This window comes from Lupinus angustifolius, chromosome LG13, assembly GCF_001865875.1.
Source record: "Lupinus angustifolius cultivar Tanjil chromosome LG13, LupAngTanjil_v1.0, whole genome shotgun sequence".
Taxonomy (NCBI): Eukaryota; Viridiplantae; Streptophyta; class Magnoliopsida; order Fabales; family Fabaceae; genus Lupinus; species Lupinus angustifolius.
The window spans coordinates 2,676,979-2,694,205 of NC_032021.1; the positions used below are offsets into that span (position 1 = coordinate 2,676,979).

General features: G+C 31.4%; 2 protein-coding genes across 2 annotated transcripts; both read left to right on the forward strand.

Moving 5' to 3' along the window:
* On the forward strand, window positions 7,690-11,576 carry LOC109325695 (ATPase GET3-like). The gene is made up of 11 exons (XM_019558209.1): window positions 7,690-7,891; window positions 8,022-8,233; window positions 8,445-8,507; window positions 8,602-8,712; window positions 9,192-9,266; window positions 9,391-9,459; window positions 9,544-9,609; window positions 9,717-9,782; window positions 9,858-9,953; window positions 10,739-10,870; window positions 11,235-11,576. Exons 1-11 carry the CDS (start codon window positions 7,759-7,761, stop codon window positions 11,370-11,372), a joined length of 1,161 nt encoding a protein of 386 aa, XP_019413754.1. The 5' UTR covers window positions 7,690-7,758; the 3' UTR covers window positions 11,373-11,576.
* On the forward strand, window positions 13,028-16,369 carry LOC109325588 (ruBisCO large subunit-binding protein subunit alpha-like). The gene is made up of 8 exons (XM_019558034.1): window positions 13,028-13,202; window positions 13,300-13,480; window positions 13,580-13,701; window positions 13,798-14,005; window positions 14,102-14,247; window positions 14,393-14,699; window positions 15,141-15,592; window positions 15,938-16,369. Exons 1-8 carry the CDS (start codon window positions 13,143-13,145, stop codon window positions 16,223-16,225), a joined length of 1,764 nt encoding a protein of 587 aa, XP_019413579.1. The 5' UTR covers window positions 13,028-13,142; the 3' UTR covers window positions 16,226-16,369.

The following is a 17,227-nucleotide window of genomic DNA, read 5'->3' on the forward strand; positions in this document are numbered from 1 at the left end:
TCTTTAATTAGAAAAAAACAAATGCTATTTTTTCCCCCATAAACTAACAAGAAGAATATATGTAATGACCAAGGAAAGAGAGCACAAGCGGAAATATATTCGTGCAAATTATTAGTGACAAAGTTACAATATATGGGTCCAAACCAACATAAGATCGTACATAACCAAGCAATATTGTGAGAATGAGACCGGTAGTCAGATTGCTAACCAGATTTGAAAATGATTTCAATTTATAGTTTTAACCAATTGAGGATTTGGAGTGCTTTGAACTAGAGAAATTATGATTCAACCATATTAAATTTGATTAAATCAGAATAACCTAGGAAGTGAATTAAACACTTCACTTAAAATTTAAGAATAATAGACATTATTCTAATGTTTTGTTTTACTTCGATCAACAAAATAGAGAAATATTAGTTCAATATAATTATACATAATCATTAATTATATAAAATTTAAAATTATATATGTTATATCTATACTAATAGATAAAGGAAAAACATATCTTAACTACCCATATGGTATAATTTTATGTTTCCCATATTGCCCTTCCTATTAACTATACTATATCCAAAAACATGTCTTTTAATTTAATCTTAATCCCAACTTCCTCTTCTACTCCATGGAAGTTACTATTTCTTAATCCCAAATTCCTCATTCTACTTAATGAAAGTTACTATTTCAAACAACATTCTCTTTCTTTTAATCCTCTTTATGTACTCCTTCATTGGCCATGAAGGCACCACCAATAATACATATCTATATTAAACATGTGATAACAGAAGTTATAACTTCACATTTGTCCCTCTTCCACTCTACCAGGTATGCACAAAATTTATTTCATTTCAATCATGTAATTATACTCGCTTACATTTAATTAAGTTTATGTATGTTTTTTCACTTTCTAATTTTCTAGGCTATGAATTTGTAGATGAAAAAATTCTATCATTTATGTGTTTTCATATTTCCTGTTACCCAACGCTTGAATTGCATCCCCAACGATTTTAAGGTATGATCCAATATTCCCTCTTTGATTTTCTTTAATCTAATTTCAGTTTCAACAAATCTTAGGTTTCCTTTTTCCTTTTCAATTCTTAATTAACCTTTTTAAACCCTAATTTAAACTAACTCAAATTCTTATTTATACTACACATTAATTTTTATTTTGCACCAATTTCACTGATTCCATAATTTGAATGTTCACTGCCCTAGAAATTTGCTTAGTTTTATAGACAGACTGTTGCTCACTTTGACCAAACTTGAACATGTTATTCGTATTAATCTCTATCACATATCTAGGCTCTACTTTTACCAAATTGTACATGTCATTAGTATTAGTCTCTATCACATATCACAGATGAGACAATATTTGACCATAAATGGAGTTTTAATTTCACTATATTGTTACATACTTTCCTCTTCTTATATTTTGTTCCATGAAATGCTAAAGTGAGTTATATTGTTGTGCACATCTATGAATCTTTTGTTTTTCAATTGTTCTCCCACTTTTCATTTTCAAAGTCATTCACATCCCAAAATAAATTATTGTATTTATTCTTATTGTCATATTATATGGATTGGTAGAGTAAATTTTGCTTATTGGATTGTGTTATTTGGTGAGTTATTAGTGGCTTAATTTGGAGGAGATTCTTCCTCCATCTTGCTAATTTGGAGGAGATTCTTCATCCATCTTGCTAATTTGGAGGAGATTCTTCCTCCATCTTGCTAATTTGGAGTTTTGATATCTAAAAATGTGGATGGTTATGTCTTTACTCTGGCACTGGGAATTGGATTTTTCATATAATGTTGGTAGTGTCCTCGAGTATTTGGGAAGATGAGGTCATTCCTTGAATGTCATAACATTGGTTAAAGTTGAACCATAACATTGGTAGAGCATGTGTATGGGTTTAAGTTGAACCATAACAATGGTTAAAGTTGAAGATTTATCATATTAACAGGAAGGGATGTATAATACATTGTGTGGATGCTATACTGATATAATATTGCTCTCATGTAGTTTGTCACTTTTATAATCCGCAATATTACTTCATTTAATTTTTTTTCTTTATTTTGGCAAAATTTGTTTAAAATTTTGTTCTAATAATTAGGCTATAACATACTTTTTTTTTTTTTTTTTCTGATGTTGGTCTCAAACAACTAACACCAAGTTGAAGAAGGTTTTGCATGAAACAACTATACTACACCCGTACTGATATTTTACACTGTTGAATATATGCTTTAAGTGTAAGGGACTATTGAGTATCAATTTTTAAATATTTTCACTTTATCATTGTAGGGATTAATCCTGGATACATCATATTCTTTGTTCAGTCGGCGATAATATTGATGGTTCCAAAGGTAATAAATTGGATTATGCTCATTTGTTGTTATTTCTTCATTTAGTTGATTTATCTTTCTGTGTTTCTTTTCAAGCCATCATATACAGATGGCAACAAGTTGTGCCTTCAACAATTAAGAATGCATTGGTGTTAATCAATTATGAATGTATTGTAAATTTTGTTTAAAATTTTGTTCTAATAATTAGGCTATAACATGTTTTTTATGATAATTAGTCTCTAAGAATTGTGATGCATGTATCCTTTCTATGTGGAGAACAACATGCTTTGATCCTGCTCTTTTTAAATTGAATTTTTTAAACTAAACATGTCATATAATCTCTATTACCATATAGATTGTTATTTATAGTAGAAAGCAGTGGAGTGGAAGTTTGCTTAACATCTACTATAATAAGCTAAAAATCATATTTCATGACTCACAATAGGATGTAGTTACATGCTTTAATCTGAATATTTTTTTCTCTTTAAGTTCTATATACATGTTACCTTTATAGTGTTGTTGTAATGAGTTTTTTATAAAAAATTGTTCACTTTAACTTTGTTTCAGTGCAGAATTTATGGGGTTAAGATAAGTCTACTTAAGAGTGCTTTATGAAGTTTAGATTTATATATACATAAAATTAGTGATCAATTAGTACATCCAACCATAGCACATAATAAGAAGTAAGAAGAAAATATAATAGATGAAATAAATGCTTTATAACTACCTAACACTAGAAGCAACAAAAACAAGAAGTTTTCACAATTGTTTTTCACCTTCTAACTATTTAGTTGATAAGTGATTTTTCATGAATAGAATGATGTTATTATGAAATATAGTCTACATGATACGTTAGACTATATGGAATAGAGTGATGTTATTGTAAAATAACTAATTACTTTTATGATAAGGTAGACTGCTGGAGTTTCTCATTCAAACTTGCCCATTGTTTTTAATTGCTGCAGTTTCCCATTCCCACTTTCCATTAAAAAATACCAGTCATTTATTTATTGTTACACTCTACCAAGAACGTCGAATGAATGGATTGCACTTTCACGCACATTTGGGATAGAAGGTGGATAATATGTAGAAAAGTGGCATAAAGAATAGAAGTTAACATTCATATTATTTATAATTTCTGTTACACTAAATTTTCTCCAATCATAACATTATTCTGTGTTTACCTTCTATTAAGTTAGATGTATAGATACTATTGTCATCTTTTTCCTTTTCGCTTATATTCTATTTGATAAAATACTAAAATGAGTTATATTATCATCTACATTCATGAATCTTTTGTTTTTTAAATTGTGTTTCCCTTATAATTTAATATTGACATAACTTTAAGAGATTGTGCATCCATTTTATTGTCATTTAATATTCAATTGTGCATCCATTTAATATTAAATTGTGCATCCATTCTAATAACATATGTTTCAGTTGTTATATTTACCTTAGTGTATATTTTGTATCCTTTTTTTAGTATATATACCGTATACTGTTTTACATTGTCAGTAATTAATGTTTGATTGAAATGCAATTGCAGTATTTTTACATTTTGAAGGGAATATAGATGGAATACAGTTTTACAACAGAAAATGTGGATGCAATGCACAAATGTGACATGAGTTAAAGTTGACATAGCTATTATCATATTATTTCCTTCTCTCCAACCAATTTTTGAGATGTATTAAGAAATGTCATATATGTACTAAATATTGTATTACTTATAATTTTGCAAGATGAACACAATTGTATATGTATCCCTTCTTTAAGATTGAACAATTACCCCAATCAATTATATTCAACTGTAAATTATAATATTTAACACAATTTACTATATTTCATATTTACAGTATGTAAACTACGCATTGGAAACGATAGAAACCAGAGGGATTTTCGAATCTACCACAAAAATTCTTATTAAAGAAGGAACAATTCAAGTATGAGAGTGATTTCACAAAGAATATTGTCTTTAAAAATATTTTATTGTCTTGATTTTATGCTCTTAATGCTACTATGTATCTCTACATTAATGTGACAGTCATACTTCCATAACAACCACTGATTGTAAGAAACAACCCAACGGTTCTCAATAATCACACATCTGTTGATATTCATAAGTTCATCATGTTGATTTTTTCCTTCATAAGGTATAATATGAAGAATAGACTATTCTTCGTTACTTTCATGTAGTAACAAAATTTCTTTTTTTTACCTTACCCTATTACTTTTTTCTAATTCAATTGACATTTAAGGTACACATTTTATATTTAGTTTAACAAATCTCATTACATTACACAAATTACCTCTCAAATTTTACCCACAATAATATAAACATTTTAGTATTAACTATAATGGGACATTGTGGTTTTATTATTATTCAATAATAACACTCTACAACTATAATTGTCTGTCATTTTCATCATACAAAAGAAAACTCATTACTCGGTTTATCATATCTACTAATTATGCAATCATTATTACAAACAAGAATGTAGTTCACAAACATTTCATGACGATCTGACATATTATGTTCTAAACATAATAATTTTTTTAAAATTATTTAACCCTAATTATACACTTCACCTACAAAAATAATTGTGAGTCACTCAATTATTTCAATGTTCAATTTAAAAAATGAACATTACATCAATCGAATAAATTCTCCTACATATTTAAAATATTTAGCACCAAGTACTATATTTAACATTTAAGTATACACAATATACGTTACAAACGATCGTAAAGCGGGTTGACAGGCACTACCATGCCTGTCAACATGCTAATATTTATAGATAAAAAAATATAAATTATATATTTAAAACGTGTAGATATGGCACATGTCTTCTTAATCACTATTTTGAGGGGGAAATCGGTTTTTTAATCTGATATCATTTTTTTAAAATAATTAAGTAAATTGTGCATTCAATTTAATTTTAATCAATGTATATTATTCAAAACAAAATCAGAAAGGTCAAATAGAGAAAGTTTGGCATTGAAATACAAATTTGTAATATTAAAATTGTCTAGTATCGGAAAATTCCAAATTTATAGTTCTTCAAAATTAATAACCAAAATTAGCAATTCCGCATTTGAATCAATGAAAAGTTAATTGTAGACTTTTGACACTTCCATACATTGCATTGGTACTCTTCTATATAATTAACAAATTATGGGAAGATAAGAAAAAGAAGTGTATCAATATAATTAGATAAAAATTAAGCTAATTTGACAAATTGTCTATCACAAACTTTGACAATAGAGCAAATGAGTTATATGTGTATATATACTTCACATCACATGAGAAAATTTATAGAGGAGGTGTAGTTTGACTGAAAAAATTACAATTTTAGTATACCTTTTGAAAATATTATGGATTTGTATAGTTTCTGGCAGAAGTTAGTTTATGTCATGCTCTTTATTTTTTAATTTTTTTCCTTTGAAATTGTGCTTCAGTCTACATTTTTACCTTCTTCCTTTTTCAATACAAAATCATGTATCATATACATGTGTTTTTGTCTTTCTTTGAAATCTATTTCTTGAGTTGTGGCTTCATCAGCAAAGTTTTTCTCATTCTTTTAACCAACCAAATTTTATGTAGTGATTAAGGAAAGAGAAAGTATGAGAGAAATATTTTTATGCAAATTATTATTAATAAAGATATAATATTTGTTTGATATTACCAAAGATATGAGTGATAAAGATATTATATATCACAAACCAACATTATATATCATACACAATTATATTGAGTAAGTTTTTGTTTAAAGCAAATAATTTACAATCATGAATAAAAATGTTTAAAATGTTAAAATTTGAAATACAATGTGTTTTAAATCGATATTCCTTATAATATACTATTAAATATATACTAAATAAATAACTATTAATATTTGACACATGTCGTTCAACCTATTTTTTATTAAATAAGTTTATTATTAAAGATAAATTGATATTAATAAAAGATATAAATATAATTTGAAATTAAAAAATAATATATTGTTTTATATAATAAGTGATAACAATAAATTTAATTTTAGAGAGATAAAAAAAATGTAATGTAAAATGGAATTTTTTTTATTAATTAAGAGTAAAATATGGAAAGAAAAAATTACAATGTCTAACTACTAATTCACTTTATAGTAGTATATAGAATAGAAAATAATACACCTAACTTTAACAACAAGTGTTTACAAACCTCCATTTTTTCTTACTAACTTGTATTTTACATTTAAAAAAATAAAATATAGGATTGGACTTTTGATAATAGAAAATATGTAAAACATTGAGTTTATTAATGTTTACAAAAATGTTGATGCTTCTATTAAAATGTTATAAAAGATTAAGATATTAGATTAGTTTTTTAGGAAAAGATACGAAACAAATTTAATACGATTATTACATAAAAATGATATCGGTTTTAATTCCAAATGTATAAGTAATAAATAATGAAACAAATTATTTGTTAGTGTCAAATTTACCAGTGGTTGGAATTGATGAATCATCTCCTAACACTTCAAATATAAGGTTGTTAGTATTGGACCTTTTAGTATGGGATAATATATTAATTATGGAATGCTTTCTGATAATAGACATATTGTACTATTGTAGTATTGAAGAAGATGCCAATTCATCTGATATAGCATTTGAGGCTGACTTGAGAGCCAAGGAGATGTAAGGGGTAGCAGATAAAAGACCAATGACTAATTTGAAAGATGAAACTAAAAATTGCATTGCTTGTATCTCTCGGTAGCCTTATTACGGATCAAGGTAAGGCATTTCCATAAATTGTAACTAGGATTAGTATAAGCTAGATAGTTGTATAATCTGAACCAACAAATATTAGAATAGTGTAATATTTATGTACTGTGATTATAAAGATTTATATACAATTATTATATTATTTACTATTAATTTGTATTAATTTTTTGAAAAATCAATAATTATTTGAAACAAATAATATATGGTAGACTAACAATATATCAATTTCCTACATTTTTCATCAAAGTTTCATTGTTATTTGTTGAATGATTGGGATTTATATTACTTGGCCCACTTGATACAAGAGTGTAGTCTGGTATTTATACCCTTAGAGGAAACATAATTGCTCCGCTTAGTGCCATATTTTAAGGAACTAAAAAACTAAGTACCAAGATATTGTGTGGCATTTCATATAACAAGGAAGTGGCTCTTAATGCTGTAGTTGTGGATTAGTAAATAATAACCACTTCTTTAATGATTTTTAACCATAAAAAATAATTTATTCCATATCTAATAAATTTAATTTTACCTTGTATATTTATTTAATTTGAAAAAATAAGGGTACCGACAAAAATTTAGATTTGAGCCCACTTAGTTCGAAAAAAGGTGTCATAGACTCATCATAGTTTCTTCTCCGCTTCTGTAAGCTCTTTAGCAATGGCGGCGTTTCTTGGGCACATTTTGAAGATCCAAAAGCACTCTTTCCTTTGCAATATCACCAGAAACTTCTACACTATCTCCTCTTCTTCGTTGCATCAAACACCTTTCACTCTCACTACTTTGTCTCAAGGTAATTTTTCAAGTTGTGATTGTCACAATTGTAATATTGTGGTTATATACATATTTCAATTATAATACTATGCTAATTTGAGATTAAGAAGGAGCCAAAATGAAAATCAATTGAATTTCTTATCATGCAGTGAGGTTACTAGGAACTAGCGCAGAAGGTGTTTGTGGATTTGACGAAATGGTGGGAGGGAAACAAAGAAAGTATTACATGCTTGGTGGGAAAGGGGGTGTTGGAAAAACAAGTTGTGCTGCTTCCCTTGCTGTCAGATTTGCAAATCATGGCCACCCCACTATGGTGGTTTCAACTGATCCTGCTCACTCTTTAAGTGACTCTTTTGCTCAGGTACCCGAATAATGCGACACAATTGTTTATGAATCGAACCCTTTATATGTTCCAGGATATTATAAATTTGTTTGATCTATGTAGCTAATCCTATCAATTGGAAAAAGGTTTCGATTTTGTTGCAACCTTTTATGTGTTTTTGAGAACTTTCTCTTTAGTAGTTATGCAATGTGGATAAAACTTCAGAGATGTAATGTTACAGTTCGATTAGGATTTGACAGGGGGTAGGCTTGTCCCGGTTGAAGGACTGAATTCTCCACTATATGCACTTGAGGTATTCATTTTGATTAAGCAGAACAGAATGCTAAATACTGCTTTCTTTGGTCGAAACTGGATGTTACTCTCTTTTCAACCTTCATTTGCTGCAGATAAACCCTGAGAAATCAATGGAAGAGTTCAGTACAGCTACTCAAAAACTTGGTGGTGGGGGCGTTAAGAATATAATGCAAAGCATGGGACTTGGAATGTTTGCTGACCAGGTGCTATCTGCATTCAGTTATGATTGTTCCTTAGAGTAATTGTTTGTGACTTGGTTAAACTTATTTATAATGTAACTGATCTTTTTACCCCATTTAATCTGCCAGTGTCACTTTTGAAACATATGATATAATATTCAGTTATAATATCAGTTAGTTGTAATAATAACATTGAAGTAAGATTCTGAAATCTTAGGAATTCTATTAAAAGATTGGTACTACGAACTTCATTGTCTGCCTGGTGATATAAGTTCACAAACTGTCAAAAAATGACTGCCCTGTTCATGAGGCTCCCATGACCTCTAGGTCACAAGGCAAACAATCTTACTGTTGCACGGAGACTTACCCTCACTTAATATTTTTAATTCATTTGGCTCCTTGTTTGTTCTCATCTGCCTATTAGTGTTTTTTCTATCTGTATTAGGATGTGGGCCTATGCTGAGTGTAACATTCTTTTTTCTTGTATAATGAAATCGCTACAGCTAGGGGATCTGAGGTTGGATGAGCTGATGCACACTCCTCCTCCTGGAGCAGATGAAATTATTGCAATTTCTAAGGCACACTCTTCTTTCTCTTTCCTATTACTTTTAACATCAAGCATTGAGGATATAAAGCGTAGCATGAAAATAATATGTGCTCTACTGGCTACTGCTGTTTCCTGATTATGCTGCTTTGATCCAGGTGATGCAATTTCTTGAGTCACAAGAATATAGTATGTTCAGTCGGATTGTTTTTGATACAGCACCAACGGTCTGTACCAATATTAGTTCATTCATTGTGTATTTAGATTTATTTACATTAAATGATATTTATATCTCATCAGTTTGTTAATAGGGTCATACGCTTCGGCTACTGTCACTGCCTGACTTCCTGGACGGATCTATAGGCAAAGTAATGAAGGTATAATTTGGATGCACATGAAACTTTAAACTATCTAAATTTGCAGTTATCTAAAGCTTGGTCATCCATACTAGAATGTTACTAACAAAATCGATTACATTATCCAGTTGAAGGCAAAATTGGGTTCAGTCATGAAATCTTTGTTTGGAAAAGAAGAACCTCCAAAAGACACTGTAAGCTATTATAATTATTTCCGAAGTCTTTTTCCCCTTTTTGAAATTCTAACTCTTCTGTATTATAACTTGCAGTCAGAACTTGACAAACTTAAGGCAAATGTAGCTAAGATACGGGACCTTTTCCATGATCCAGAAACTACCGAATTCATAATAGTAACGATTCCTACGGTAATGCTAAGCTTCTGCTTTGCTAGACTACTGACAGTGGAAAATGAAATGTAAATTTGAAACCAAAATACTTGGGTAAAAAAGAAGGGCGGTCAGTGCATGACTCTCCCACCTATTAGAGCTTGGGGAGGGTAGATATACACAACCTTACCCTCGCAAACAAAGATGTTGTTTCCAGGATTTGAACCCATGACCTTCGGGTCAAAAGGAAAGCAACCTTAATGTTAGCACCGATGCTCACCCTCTAAACCAAAATACTTGGGAATGGGCATCGATTTGTTCGAGTTTCCAAAGTTGTTTCTTTGTTTTAGGGTCAAAGAATAAAGTTTTATGGAATGATTTATTTCTGATTAAACAAACATGATCCTGTAATTGGTATGAATTTTGGATTTTCATCATATTTTTGCAACTTTTGCACAGGAAGTATTTTAGACTAGTTAATTTAAAATTCATACATATAGTATCCATGCATCATTTTTTGCTTAAATACTTTGTGTTGATATTATCCTAGTTAATCATCATCAGCTCATAATATGCAAATTTTGGTAATCAGAAATGGTTTTTAGTATAGCAGCGTTTATGAAAGAAATGTGGATTAAGCCATAAGCCATAACTAATCTCTCAAGCAGAATAGTAAGAGGGATTGCCTTTCCTCAAATTTGGTTGTATAATACTTTTTGTGCATTCCATGTGCTTTTTTTTACTCTCTAACCTTTATTTTACTTTTATCTATATACTATTTTGCTGCAATCACATAGTGACAATTTGTTTATGACCTCTTCAAGGTCATGGCAATCAGTGAATCATCAAGGTTACACTCATCCTTGAAGAAAGAAGGAGTTCCTGTTAAAAGACTTATAGTTAATCAGGTCTTGCCCCCGACATCTGACTGCAAATTTTGTTCAATGAAAAGGAAGGTAATCAAAGTTATTCCTCCTTGTTTCTATATCTTAATATCTTAATTGGTAGCCATGCATGCATTTTCCCGCTTCATTACTGGTCAAACTTTTTCAGTGAGAATTTTGTTCATATTTCTTATGAAAATATCGAAATTTCCTCACATATAATTGGTTATTAAGGGGAATTGTGCCCAGCTTGGGAATCCAAAACAGTAAATAAAAGGGTGTCATATTTAGATAAGCAGAGAACATGATGCATATGGAAAAAGGATGGAATTATAATCAATATTCTTTACTAAATATTACTAATAACAACCTTCACAATAAACTAAGGCATTATATATTAATCTTAGCTGCTTGATTGCTGTTTCTGCACATGCAGGATCAAATGCGTGCAATCGAGACTATCCGTGAGGATTCAGAGCTTGGTGGCTTAAGATTATGCCAGGCACCTTTAGTGGATATGGAGATAAGGGGTGTCCCAGCTCTCACATTCATGGGGAATATGCTTTGGAGATAAAACTTACATTACAGATAATTTATGAATTTTAGGAATATGTCTCACATTATTGAGACGCCAGTTGAACATTTAGGAAGTTTAGCAACTGTAGCATTCTTTGAAGCAGTGAGATGAGGCAACAAGAGTCTGTTACATTCTTATAAACATTGGTATAACATTCTTTTTGCCCGTTTAATGAAATGCCATAGTGTAATGTGTTCACAATTCCAAACTGATAGATTTTGACATGGCACCATTCATGCAAAACATTTATTGAAATAATAGAACAATCTATAAATCTAAGATCAGCTTATAGTGTTATTTCATACAATCTGTGGCTCCTATCACCATCAGACCAATTGGTGGTTTAGTCTTATCCAGAACTTGCTTTTGAAACATGTTGGAAACTAGTAACTGAGTTGAAAACTGCAATTAGTGAGAAGAGCCCAACTCCTCTCATGTACTGAACTGTCTGGTACTAGATTACAAGGGGGAAATGAGAAATATGATTTATTTTACTAAAAAAATAAGTTAAAATCAAGGCCGTTGGATTTTTATTTTTGTCGCATGTTATAATCTGAACATATGGTAATGGACTCTCTAGTAATGGAGAGGATCCAAGTTCCAGTGAGAAGGTGTATCTTTTGTGGAAGTCTAATGCTACTTATCCTCATCTAACACTTACTCATCCAATAGTCTTACACATGTCATGTTGTTTCACCATCGTCAAAGGCACCAACCATCTTCTTGGACTTACCATTTTCTGTCCACAATTTGTCACTCTATGTGTTGCTTGCTATGATTGGTCATAAAAATATTAAGTTATTAAACTTTAAACTTAAATACATATTTTGCAACCAATAATAAGAAATGATATATGGAGTACACATTTCTTGGGATAGAAGATATGTTCCTATCTTTGATTTGTGAAAAAAGAAATCACAGAGGATGAAGAGTTGAACTCATTTCTTTACAAAAGAATGCTAGCATGTGGCTAATATAAGAAGGTTGTTGCACCGCATTTGCTTATCAACCAAATTCCAGCATGTCTACATGACAAAAAAAACACCTTACATATCACTCATATCAACAGCATTGAAAAACTAGGGATAAATCAGCATGAACATATCAAAAGTCTTACCCTTTGGCATTTGATATCATACAGTCTTCAAGAACCCTCTTTGTGTAGCACAAATCGGATAGAAAGTGTGCTTAAATATATGAATTGTTTCCTTTCATCCTATTAAAAACAACCAACTTCTATCATCATTTAAGTATACATATACATTATAAGACATCAGTTATGACACTTTTAAAAAATTAAATTTTACACTTCAACATATTTGCCCAACAACTCTCTATGATTACAATGTAGAAATAGAACATGAGAAAGAGACTTAGGTTGGAACACTACCATGCATAATAACCATCACATCATTTTAGCGTACTACTAGTATGCACTATATCATGATGGGAGGAGTTTTGAGATGACAAAGATATTTAGCAATAGTGTAAAGATTTGTTAATGTGTATATTATCCACTATTCATATGAATAATGATCAATATAATGATAATTATTAATATTAGTAATTGACAATAAAAATATATGAAAGATGACAATTACACATTGTCATATTTTGTCCTTAATTCTCCAAACATTGAGTAAAGGGAAGAGGGTTGTTGTGGAAGGTTCTGGAGAATGGGTTTAATCTCCCATAAAAGCCCAAACCCTAAACCCTCCATCTTATCCCCTCACTCCTTCATTTCACATACACAGTAGCAGCAAAGTTATGATGGCTTCAACCAACACTCTCTCCTCCGCTTACCTTATCCGCTCCCCCAAACAACAGGTTCGTTCATTTCTCCAACTACCCTCTTTCCAAAATTTAATCTTTTTTTTTTCAATTTTAATCGGATTCATTAATTCTTCCATTTTCATATATGCAGTCTTTGATCAATAGATTGAACCAAAGTAAGAGTGGTAGAGTCAATTACAGACAAAACAACACTCGTTTCTCTGTTAAAGCATCTGCTAAAGATATCGCATTTGACCAGCGTTCCCGTGCCGCTCTTCAATCCGGCATAGACAAACTTGCTGATGCTGTTGGGCTCACTCTCGGCCCAAGGGGTAACCGCCGATAACTAATTTCATTCATTATGATACATGTTTTAAACGACGAAGTAATATATATGTAAATAAATAAATTTTATTTTTTTATGTGTGAAGGGAGGAATGTTGTGTTAGATGAGTTTGGAAATCCCAAAGTTGTTAATGATGGAGTCACTATTGCTCGTGCTATTGAGTTACCTGATCCAATGGAAAATGCTGGTGCTGCTCTCATTAGAGAGGTATCTTATCTTTTTTATGATGAAGGATTGAATTTATGAGATGCAGTTTATAGTGTAGTTATTGATGTTGGATTGGAACTTTGATAAAACAATTAGGTTGCTAGTAAAACTAATGACTCTGCTGGTGATGGGACAACAACGGCTTCGGTTCTTGCTCGAGAAATTATTAAGCTTGGACTTCTCAATGTGACATCTGGTGCTAATCCTGTCTCCATTAAGAGAGGAATTGAGAAAACTGTGCAGGGGTTGGTGGCTGAGCTTGAGAAGAAAGCCAGACCTGTCAAAGGAGGAGATGATATCAAAGGTATTAACACACCCTGCCATTTCCCGAGACTGGTTGTTTTTCTTTTGTTGTTATTTCTAGTGTATCGTGCTGATAATTTTAATGGCGCTGTAACAGCTGTGGCTTCCATTTCTGCTGGAAATGATGATTTGATTGGGCAAATGATTGCCGAAGCAGTTGACAAGGTTGGACCGGATGGTGTTCTATCCATTGAATCCTCCTCCTCTTTTGAGACTACAGTTGAAGTTGAAGAAGGAATGGAGGTATGACTTCTCTGCTAGGCTTGTTAGGTTATACTTTTTCTTTTTTACGAAACATTGAATTGGTGATGGTGGGGAAAATGAGTTATCCAGTTTCCATTTATATTTATATGACATTGTCTTTTGCTCTTTTCTTTGTGAACTGCAGATTGACAGAGGCTATATCTCCCCTCAATTTGTTACAAACTCTGAGAAGTCAATTGTTGAATTTGAGAATGCAAGAGTCTTGGTAACAGATCAGAAGATTTCAGCGATAAAAGATATAATTCCCCTGTTGGAGAAAACCACTCAATTAAGAGCACCCTTGCTTATCATTGCTGAAGATATCACTGGTGAGGCTTTGGCTACCCTTGTTGTGAATAAGCTGCGGGGTATCCTTAATGTTGCTGCCATCAAAGCTCCTGGTTTTGGTGAGCGCCGGAAGGCTCTCCTTCAAGACATTGCTATATTGACAGGTAATATTTTTTGATAAAGTTTGAATGAATATATGTAAGATGAGTGTAAAATCTGTACACTGGCAGTATGATTTTACACATGCACACTATCAATTTGGATTACTTTTTTTAAAAAGTCAACAATAATTAAGCATCAATGGTGGATGATGCAATGACAGTGTATAAATCTCGTACGCTGTCAACGCATACATCTTTTTCTCATGTAAAATTAGTAATGCTAAAATTAGGTTAATCCCCCAATATAGTCTATTTGAAGCAAAGGCGTAGTCATTTGTCAGGTTATTCTCGAATTCTTTTCCGTCTATATGATGAAATGCCATGTCTCTTTGGAACATGGTTACCTCTTTCTAACCAGGGACGTTTATATGTTTTGGTATTTGGTAATATCATTCTATAATCTATATGTGCCATGGTTGACACTGCTCCACCTCTTAATACTAGGTGCTGAGTTCCAAGCTAGTGATCTTGGCCTACTAGTGGAAAACACTTCAATTGAGCAGCTTGGTTTGGCTCGGAAATTGACCATCTCCAAGGATTCAACCACTATTATTGCCGATGTTGCCTCAAAGGATGAGTTGCAATCCAGGGTTGCACAGTTAAAAAGAGAGTTGTTTGAGACAGACTCAGTTTATGATTCAGAGAAATTGGCTGAGAGGATTGCTAAATTGTCTGGTGGGGTTGCAGTCATCAAGGTTGGTGCTGCTACAGAGAGTGAACTTGAGGATCGTAAGCTCCGTATTGAGGATGCCAAGAATGCAACTTTTGCTGCCATTGAGGAAGGTATTGTTCCTGGTGGAGGTGCTGCACTGGTTCACCTTGCTGCTTATGTCCCAGCTATTAAGGAAACAATTGAAGATGCAGATGAGAGGCTAGGAGCCGATATTGTGCAAAAGGTGAGAATACTGATCAGTCTACAGCATATATATTTTGATGAGTATGGCATAATCGTTGTTTTCCCAGAATGTGTTCCATAATTAAAATACACTACACATCACACAAGAACACCCTACAGAGATATAACATCATCTACATGTTAAGTATGCTTTTAGCTTCAAGTTAAACTGACATAAATGAAATTGCACTTGATTGCATTTGACTGAAGTTACCGAAAGTCTTAGTACATTGGAAGCTTAAATATTTGTCTATGCATACATGAATTAATGCGAGGTCTAGCTAAAAAATTTGATTGAATGAAATTACAAGAAAGTATTTCCAATGCTGATATTTTCTACTTGTAGGCATTGGTAGCACCAGCATCATTGATTGCTCAAAATGCTGGAATTGAAGGTGAAGTTGTTGTAGAGAAAATAAGGAACAGTGAATGGGAGGTTGGTTACAATGCCTTGACAGACAAGTATGAGAATTTAGTTGAGGCTGGAGTGATTGACCCAGCCAAGGTAACAAGGTGTGCTTTGCAGAATGCTGCATCAGTTGCTGGAATGGTTTTGACAACTCAGGCTATTGTGGTGGAAAAGCCTAAGCCAAGGGCACCTGTACCTGGTGCCCCACAAGGTCTTACTGTTTGATTTTTAGCTTATTTTGTTGTAGGGTTACGCCACAAAACAGTTTTTTGTAGAAATTTCATTGTTAGAGATTGAGTGTTGGATTATCGGTTGAATTGAAAAAAAAATTGTAATCTTCAGTCTTGGATATGTTTTGATCGACATAAATATGGCGAACTAGCATGTCATATGAATGGAAGTAATAAGACATCATTTGAAACTTCATTTGAGTTTTATATATTATCATTGTATTATACCTTATTTATATTTAAATTATTGATTCTTTAAAACAAAGAAATTCGAATGAATGAAAGTCGCTTTACACTGAATATGCACCTTAATTATTATGCTCCAATTTCTTAGCTTCTCAGTTAACTGTGCTGTTGTAATTACCGATCCTCTATAATCTATTTTGAGGTACGTTAGCAATAAAATTGATCGCTTTATTTAATGCTATTTTTCAGTACAAACTTTTGATTGCTGTGATATCTCTTTAAAGTTTAAAGTTTAAACACACATCTAAAAAACTACTTTTTACTCTGATTTTAGTTTTATCTAATGAAAAACGTATGTACAGTAATAATATCATATTATCATGTGTTGAGCATAACGAATTGTATCTTCTAATTGGAAAAGGTAACGTATGGTTCTTATACATTAGTTCAACTTTTTAAAAGCATCAATATTTTCATGTTACATGAGCACATATACTTATAAATCAAGCATCTAGGTTGGTGGTTTTTTATAGGAGAAAAAAAATGTATGTAACGATGATATAAAAGTTTTGATATACCGTCCGTCTATCATCTCTTGTATATTTTTAATTATTATTGACTCTTTAAAAAGTAATACAAATAAATAATATATATAAATTTTCATACCAATAATGTATAAATATCTTTTCAAAGAACCATAACAACATCCGTACTTTTAAAACAGTAAAGTTGTTAAATCAATGTAATTAACTTAAAACTAAAGTATATTTACGCCAGTCTTATAATACGTTAATGTAATACATTATTAAAA